Source organism: Nyctibius grandis, chromosome 12 (assembly GCF_013368605.1).
Source record: "Nyctibius grandis isolate bNycGra1 chromosome 12, bNycGra1.pri, whole genome shotgun sequence".
Taxonomy (NCBI): domain Eukaryota; kingdom Metazoa; phylum Chordata; class Aves; order Nyctibiiformes; family Nyctibiidae; genus Nyctibius; species Nyctibius grandis.
The window spans coordinates 18087041-18095985 of NC_090669.1; the positions used below are offsets into that span (position 1 = coordinate 18087041).

Genomic DNA, 8945 nt, shown 5'->3' on the forward strand with positions numbered 1-8945 from the left:
GTGGTGGTTGTCGGAGCGCGCGGCGGGCGGGAAGGGCTGGTGAGCGGGTCCGCGGGCGGCGGGAGCGGGGGCTGTTGCCGCGGTGCGTGGCGGGCAGGTGGGGTCGCGGCGGGCAGGTGGGGTCGCGGCGCTCCCCTCGGCTGCGCGGTTCTCTTCGTGTCCGTGCCGGCTGTCTGAGGCCCCCTGGACACTTATGGGACCGGACAGGCCGTAACAGCCCCATCCCTCTCCAGAAGCTCGCACCAGACCTCGCTCAGTGAGGGAAACTGCCGAGGGCTTGGGGAAAAATGATTGTAGAAGGCGTTTTAACTCGCTGTCGTTGGTGTCCGCCGAAATGTGTGGTAGTGCTACGCTTAGGACTGATGCCAGTGTTCTGCTAGTCGTGCCTAGGTGCAGCTTTGCACGCCCTACAAAGGGAGCAAGTCTCCAGAGCCGGCCTGTGCCTTGGTCTTAACTTCTTTAACGTTTCGACTTTTCAGGTAGCTTCATCATGGATGAAACTGTTGCTGAGTATATCCGAAGAACTGTACTAAAAATCCCACGAGATGAAATCAAGACGATGCTAGAGAAATGGGGCTTTCTCTCTGAGACGCAGCTGCAAACCGTGAACTTCCATCAGATAAAGGAGAATATTTCTCTGGATGTTGTTCAGCTCTGTGAGGTAATCCTTTCCTTTGGGAACTGCCTGTCAGCGACATACAGGATGTGTGTTGAAGCACCATCAAAACATTCTTTTGAATAAATGAATTTTCTTTGGCCATACACAGGATGAAATGGCAGTTTGTAGTCTGGAAAATGTAAAGCTGAGCTGGTAATAACATCAGTTTTGTCTGATTGAGAAGAGTGCAGGATTGACCCTTACTGAATATGGAAGTACATGTTTTGAGCTCTTAAGTTGCACAAGGCAGATAAAAGCTCAGTTGTGTTAAACTTTTAAGAAATGGGTGTATTTCTAAATTGTAAAATAAAGGCATTGATTGAGATGTCTACTCATTACATAGTGCTAATGTAAATCTATTTAGTATGGGCAATGATCGCAGTAGTTTACATCTTTTAGACTTTTCAGATTTTTTTTTTAAATTTCCTTGGCTAGAACTACTTCTATTCTGCATACTATAAGGAAAAAAAGCTTTCTGATCTCTTTATGTACTCTGATTTTGATGTACCAGGAATCTTTATATGTACTAGGAGTATTTCTGTATAGCATCATAACCCAGATAGATTCAGTTATTACTGATATCTCTTAAATCCTATAGCTTTTTATATAATTTTCTTTGAATTTCATACTCGAGGATTAATTACATAGGGTGTAGATCAAAATGCAGGCAAGAAACTGTGAAGTTATTCTTGTAAGATAGCAAATGTCATATTTTAAAATAGCATTTGTTTCTGAAACATTCTTATCTGTAACAAGCAGTATCATAAAGTTTCTTAAAAACCTTTTCATGCTGTAAAGGTTAAATCAGGAGGAACGAAGCATGTTAAAATTCCTGACAGTTAAATATTAGTCACTGTTGCATAGTGTCATGAATACGCATTAATTTTACTTCCTATTGCTTGTACATCACACTATAAGGACAACGTTCTTGCTGCCTCTGCAGAAACACTTAAACCTTGCTGAAATAGCTTTTATTATTGATTTCTCAAAACTGTATTTTGTGCACATTGGGACCAGGTGTGGTGTCTTTGAGGAGTGTGCGTGCTGTGGGCTTCAGTGCTATGTAATTGAAACTACCAATACTGGGATTTTTCACTTAGTAAACAGTGTGGTAGAGCATTCTGGACCTGCAGTTCACTGTGCACTGTTATTCTTCTTTCCAGGAAAATTCTGCAGACATAAAGCAAGCAGCTGTCCTAGACATAATTTGTAAGTAAAAAATGAATAAAAGTAACATTTTTATATTTTTTCTGAGTAACTCGATAATGCCCTTAATTATACAGCAATTGCCTTAGTGAGGTACAGATGCATTTGGTGTAAACAGATTACATTTTAGATGATGAATCTTATTGGATCTGACCTTTTTTAAAAATTCAGAAGCTCAAAATCAACAAAAGCATGTTTGCTTCTACACTGTAGTAAGCCACATCCAGCACACAGTTATAAATGTAGAGAGGTATGTTTGTCTCCAGTATGCACCAAACCCTAAAATCAGTAATATCGTGCTCCAGTAGGGAGTGACGTAGGCAAAATTACTGGCAAATACTCCAGGCAGAACTCTTAATTCCAATATTAATTCACAGCTTGATTACGTAATAGTTTAAATCTCAAGGTTTCTTTTAACAGTCTATACCTCTTAGTTTGAGTTTAGACTGAGTTTCGGTCATTTTAGGTAAAATCCTTCTTTAAACATTGAACCTCAGAGATACCCTTTATTAGTTGCTTTACTGAATTAAAAAAAGATTGTCCCATCTCTTTCAATAAAAAAATATTTTGCTTTTAGGTTTACTATGAGTGGTAGATTAAGAAGGCTGAATAAATTATATTGCATTATCAAAAGTAATCTTTTTGAAATAACCTGGTCATAAAAGTATTGTAAAATTATTTGTCCCTTTAATTGCCATTTGATAATATACTACGTTATTGAGCAATTCTTATTTTTCTTAGACAACCACATCTACCCAAACAAGAGAGTGTGGAGTGTTTACCAGATGAACAAGAGAGGTAAAAATCCTTGCTGTAATCTTACAGTTCTCAGCAACTCGCTGCAGTGCTGCTTCATAGCATACATTTTAAACACAAATATAGTCTGGTATGGATTTTTTCAGTAGAGATATCTTTAACATTAACTATAGTGTAGTATGGATTTTTCAATAAAGATATCTTTAATGTTTTTAGAATACTTTTGATTAACTTCTCAAGCAATTATTAGAAACTAGTAGCTATTAATTAAATGTTAACCTTTTCTCTATATAGCAATGATGAGGCTCAAATTTAATATACAGCTTTTCGTATAAGGTTATGCAGCTGCAGCTTTTTCTGCTTAATTTTGTTTCAGCAAAACTGTAAAAACATTTCTGAACTAGGTCTTGTAAACACAATTCTACTTACTTTTTTTTTTCTTCTGTAACAGGGGAAGAAATGGAATTTTTTGACTTAACAGATTTCAAAAAAAAATTTAAAAGACGACTTCGGTCAGCCTTGAAAAATGTAAGAATAAATCCATTCTAAATTTGTTACACAACTCTGGTGTCAATAGGTTGTTTTCATAACTTTAGCGAGGGTTTTTTTTTTTGTTACAGTCTGCATCAAAAATTAAATTGAATCATTCATTTGGGAATGGTAGGAACTGCATGTGAAATAGGAACAATGTATTGCGTATCTGTTCTAGCAACTTTACAATTATGCTGGAGTGAAATAAAATGTGAGTTTGCCTTAAAATATGACAGGCTTCAAGAAAGGCAGTATGTTTTCTATCAAATCTTTGCCCTACTTGAGTCTACATGTTGCCTAGGTAAGTTGATATTGCTTTGTCCTGTTACCCAGTAACAATACACAAACAACAAAAATCAGGTCAGAGTACAGAGGGAATTTGAAGTAGCCAGTAAGCAGGACAAGGAAGTTCAGTTATTATGACTTAAATTAGTAGCCAAAATGTATCCATTTCCTTTTAGTTCTGGTTTTGAAATGATATTTTGTGATGGCTGTGAGAACTTGGCCCTGGTATTTCATTACATTATAATGACTGAAAGACCACTGTCAATAGCACGAAGCAGTTTCTAGACTACAGACATGAGCAGGGTAAGAAAAAAAATGGGAAGGAGGTACTGTCATTCACTCTTTTACTAAGCAACTTGCAGAAGCCTTTTTTGCTTTAGTTTACCAGCTTCATTTAAGCAAGGTAATAGAAAATGCCTCTGGCTAGTTAGCTGTGTCACTTGATGCACAAAGGATTCCCACTGACAACAGCAGAGGGCAACAAATACAAATCAGACTAACAGATCATCAGCGGCAGTTCATATAATTATTATAATAAAGTTTGGCAATATTTTGATTTAAAAAAAAAAAATACCACAAAAACTTTGAGAAGCAATGGTGGTCCAGCAATATAAACAGTTTATGGTCTAGTTGGACTAAAAGCTTGACTACATGTGCCTCAGTCAAAGAAAGGGTTTGGTGGTTTGTTTTTTTTTTTAAAGGAAGTTTTTCCACTCTTAAGTCACCCAGGTTGAGTCAAGGTAAAAAGAAGTAACTGAGGAGCAAATCTACAAGAACAGGAAAGGGAATCTTCTTCAAATTTCTGCTTGTATATTCTTGAGCAGTGATAAATATTATATTCAGGTCTAAAATCACAAGTTGATCAAAAGTTTTGTCTCTCAAAAATTGAACATATTGGAAATATTGCCTCTAGCCCTCCATCTAAACAGGCACCTTTTTGTTGTGTTGTTGTTTTCCCAAAAGAGAGAATCAAGGCTTTTGTAATAAGCTATTTTTATTTTCACCCTTCAGAAGAAAATGTACATCAACAGGAACAAAAGTCATATTAGAGTTGAAAGGTGATTATTTTTTTTTCCAGTTTGTAAGGTTACTGTTTTTCTGTGGAAATTTGGTTTAAATACAATCCTGACCACGCTAGTGGGATTTGTTTCTTATTTAAGCAGTGGTGTACTAAATTATGTTTGGGTCTTGTGAACACAAAGTTAAGAGATAACTAAATCTTTCTGGACACCTGAATGTGCTGGTAAATCAAAGCTTTCCTTTTTCTGTTTAGGTCACCATTAACTTTAGAGAATATGAGGATAACGCAATCTGGATTAGAATTGCCTGGGGAACACCATATACAAAACCAAACCAGTACAAAACCAGCTATGCTGTGTACCATTCACAGACTCCCTATGTCTTCATTTCTGCCTCGGTGCTTAGGAGCAACTTGCCCCTGCTATGTCAGGTACAGAATAAAACCGTAGACCCTGACCACAGTCATGTAGAGCTATGTAGAGCTACAAGTGTGTTAGCTTTTAAGAGGAGGGGTAAAGATTAATCACTTAACATAATTTACTCATTTACATAGTCATTTGTTTCTCTTAGCTCCTGATAAAAATGGGGCAAAAAAACAATCTTTGTGACCTTTGGAATGGTGCATCGTGAATTGGGATTTTTGCTGACCTTGTATTGTTCTAATTTCTTAACCAAGTGTTAGACAGTATTCAGTTAAATTCTCTCAGAAGTTGAAGAATATTACATCAACACAGTTAGCTTCAAGAACTAAATATATGAGCTCATCAGGGAATGCTAATAGTTAGTTTTAAAAGACATTTTCTGTCAACTCATGGTCATCAGTGTTGGTAACTTTTCATTTTTTATCTATATACCAGACTTCCATACTAGTAATGTAATTATTTTATTAATCTGTTTATTTTATTTACTTATTTTTCATCTGATAAGGCTATAGAGCTTTTAAATATGCTTTTAAATATTAACCTAGGCTTAATAACAGTCTATTCAACATTGTTTCAGACATAAGAATCCTGCTAGTTCGAGGGCGGTTGCTTACCTTAAAAACATCGCAATGTCTAGAAATACTGTATTTTTCCATATTATAAACACAGTGATGATTAAGACTGATGTTAAAACTATTTCAATTTTTATTTAAAGGCCCTGGTTGTTGCTTCCAATTACCATGACATCCGTGAAATGGAGCTTCGAAGTCATTCTTTAAACTCCCTTAAAGATATTGTGTTTAAGAGATATAGCCAGGTGAGCCACTTCACAAGTACATCCTAAGATAAGTCTTGCCTTTTTGTTTCAGGCCTAGTTCTCACCCCCTAGCAGGGGGCAAAATTCACCTCTTCCAAGAGACCATCAAGTTAAAATAATATTGAACTACTGAGGTGGACAGCTTTTCATTAAGGTAACATTACAATGGGGATGTAATTACTTGGTATCCCACCTACTCTTTATTATTGTTACTTCTGGTGGTTAAACTCAGTCTAAAAATTGTATGAACAATTTGGTCCTAGGTTTTTTTAGCATCATTTCACCTAGGCTTCCTAGAGCAGTGAGTTGAAGGCTATTAGAATGGGTGCCTACTCTGCTTGTCTGTGTAAAACTTGTAAACAGGGAAATGTTGACAAACATCATAGGACAGGCATCCTTTCTTCAAAATAAAGCTGGGCTTTCTGACTTCTAGTAACTGTCAAAAATTGGAAGAATACTTGCTTTCAGAATGAGAAGTAAAGAGAAATCTGGAAAGTTCTTTTCAGCTACAGCCTCTAAAAGTGGAAGTGGACTAAAATCTTTTTTTTTTCTGCATTTAGAACTTCCAAACTTACTATCCGAGACCTCTACAAGAAAGGAATGTAGCACTAGAAAGTGGTATGTATATTTTAAATTAAACGGCAGTTTGAATGTCATTACTGCTGGCTTATGGAACGAGATTCATAATAGGAAATGTACATATGTTACATTAACATTGTATTATCCATCCCTGGTGGGGTGCCATAATACTGGCTCTCACTAGGAGAGGTAAATATTTGCCCATGACTGTCATTGGACACAGCTGTGAAACCGAAAATACCCACTGCCTAGTATCTCCTTTTATATTAGCTTGTTTTTTTTTCTCTTGGTAAGAACTGAAAATACACATGATGGAGACAATTAGCTTATGAAAAAAAAAAATCATGATAAATTCTTTAAAATTATTATCTTCAGATTTTCACTGGAGTAATCACCTGATCTGAAAAACAGTATTGCATCAGCTGACAAAGCTGTCGTTCTGTTTTTTCTCTTCTCTTCCTTTCCCTACTCTTATCCCTGCAGCAGATCCAAGGATAGTTCAAGAAAGCAGAAATGAGAAAGAAAGAATACAGAGAGTGAATCGGGAAGTTTTTGGTGATGGTCCCCAACCAAAACTTGAGTTTGCACAATATAAGGTAGTAAAGGCAACAAATTTTCTTTTTTTTTATATAATTTTAATATAGCGGTACATACTTTAAATTGCAAACTAAGAAAAACTTAGCATTTGTTCAAACTTTAGGGAGGACGTATTTTAAAGTAAGTAAGTTTAAAGTATCTTTAGGAAACAGATTTGCATTAAGATTCGGTCAGACTACTAGATCACGTTTCAGTCTTTCAGCCTTGTGAACTAAGCATTTTCACTTGTTTTTGTAATAAAGGTAGACTTATACCAGCGGTATATTGAAGCATGAGAAATTAGAGTTATTTGAAGTACGTACAAAGCTCACGCTACATATAATGCCATAATTTAACTTCTTGGATGATACACAGATTTTAACTGATGAGCAGAGATGTTGGAAATTCTAAGAGATACTTAATGTTTTACAATATTACTGAACAAGCTGCCTCTTTCACCAGGAAACTGTTTACCATGTGGTGGCACCCTCTGATTTTATTAAAATATTCCTCCAGGAGGAATCATGTTAACATTAGAAATAGTAGACAAATAAGATACAGTCTTATTACATATTACATTTTTAATGTAATGTTTAAATAATAACATATAAATAAATTCATTGCTTATACTCCTGGGTTAAATTTTCTGTTAACAGCTTGAGACAATGTTTAAAAGTGATCCTAAAATGGATGTTTTGGATAAAAAAGAACCATTCAGATGTCTGGTCAAGTTTTCTAGTCCACATCTTTTAGAATCGCTGAAATCCTTGGCACCGGCGGGTAAGTGTTCCAACTCTAGAAAAATAAGGAAAAATCCACAGTTAAATATTTCTGTCGTCTTGCATTCTGCTTGTATCTTACATAAGGGAGAACCTTCACAGTTGGTTTAGAAATAAGTTTTTGTAGTGGTAACATTTTTATTCTACTAAATTTCTATTTATCTCTTAATACCTACCAGTTTGTTCTTAGAATTACTAGTTTGTAGATAGATACTCAAGCTGTGTTTTTAGTTTTATAGCATTATGAAAGGTAAATATTGGTTGAGTTAAGCTGTAATTATCTGTCTCTCTCTCCAGGTATGGCTGATGCACCACTTTCACCACTACTTACATGTATACCACAAAAAGCTAGGAATTATTTTAAAATTAGAGAGAAAAAAGGTTTCTTTCCAGGAAGCTTTGTAAGCCCTTAATTTAAAACTGATTCACACAACTCATTTATTACTGGTATTAATCTAAATCATAATAAACTTCAAAACAGTTTTTAAAAAAATAACTTATTCTTTGATAATCTCAAAGGTTTTTTTCCAAATTATAGCTGCTTTGAATTATTTTTCCACATTTGTCTTTAACAGAAGAGTTAGCCCTTTCCTTAAATAATAAAAAAAACATTAGTTGCGAAGTTGAAACAGAGATTGTGGTTATTTTAAATTTAAATGTGATGACTGCTCTTAACTGTATTTTTAATAGTATTTGTGAAGTTAAAGCTAGCTAAAGCTTAATAAAGATACAGTAAGACAGCTGTAGCTATTCAGTTTACTACCATAGCTGTAGATGGTGAAGATATTCTAGGTGGTTGCCTTATTTCGGCTCCAGTTCAGCAGCGTAACAGGATACGTGCCCCATTCTGAACGTGTGAATAGTCCCATTCAAATAAGTGGAACTACCTGTCTGCAGGTCAGGCATGGTTTTATCTTAGTAGATGAAGATATGTTCAAAGACCATTACAGGGCATGGGAAAGAAGGGACTCTTGGAATATAGATGTCAGTAAGACGTTTCCATCCAGCTTTGGTGGATATTAATTCAGATCCAGAGTTTTTACTCACCAAGGGCAACAGCCGATAACAAATACTTAAATTAAAAAGAAAAATCTGTCTATTGGTATTAATGTCTTATGAAATTTCATCTAGAGGAATACAATGAAACAGGCAATAATTTTATTTTGAGGAAGTCCATGTTTTAGACTGTTTCAATTAAGATTTGATCCTTCTGCAATCCTTGTACATTACCCCTTTTTTGTCCTGGGGGACATAAAGATTGCAGGATCAAGATGGCAGCATTCACTAATGCAAACAACAGCTTTGCGTTGGAGTTC

The 8945-nt window shown here is 35.7% G+C and overlaps 1 protein-coding gene across 1 annotated transcript; it reads left to right on the plus strand.

The window, feature by feature from the left end:
* The first annotated feature begins 46 nt into the window (after positions 1-46).
* On the plus strand, positions 47-8068 carry CENPN (centromere protein N). Its single transcript, XM_068411392.1, has 11 exons — positions 47-82; positions 480-661; positions 1822-1867; positions 2606-2662; positions 3072-3148; positions 4710-4886; positions 5594-5695; positions 6256-6313; positions 6758-6870; positions 7507-7630; positions 7927-8068. The coding sequence occupies exons 2-11, from the start codon at positions 491-493 to the stop codon at positions 8040-8042; spliced, it is 1041 nt and encodes a 346-aa protein (XP_068267493.1). The 5' UTR covers positions 47-82; positions 480-490; the 3' UTR covers positions 8043-8068.
* The last annotated feature ends 877 nt before the right edge of the window (positions 8069-8945 follow it).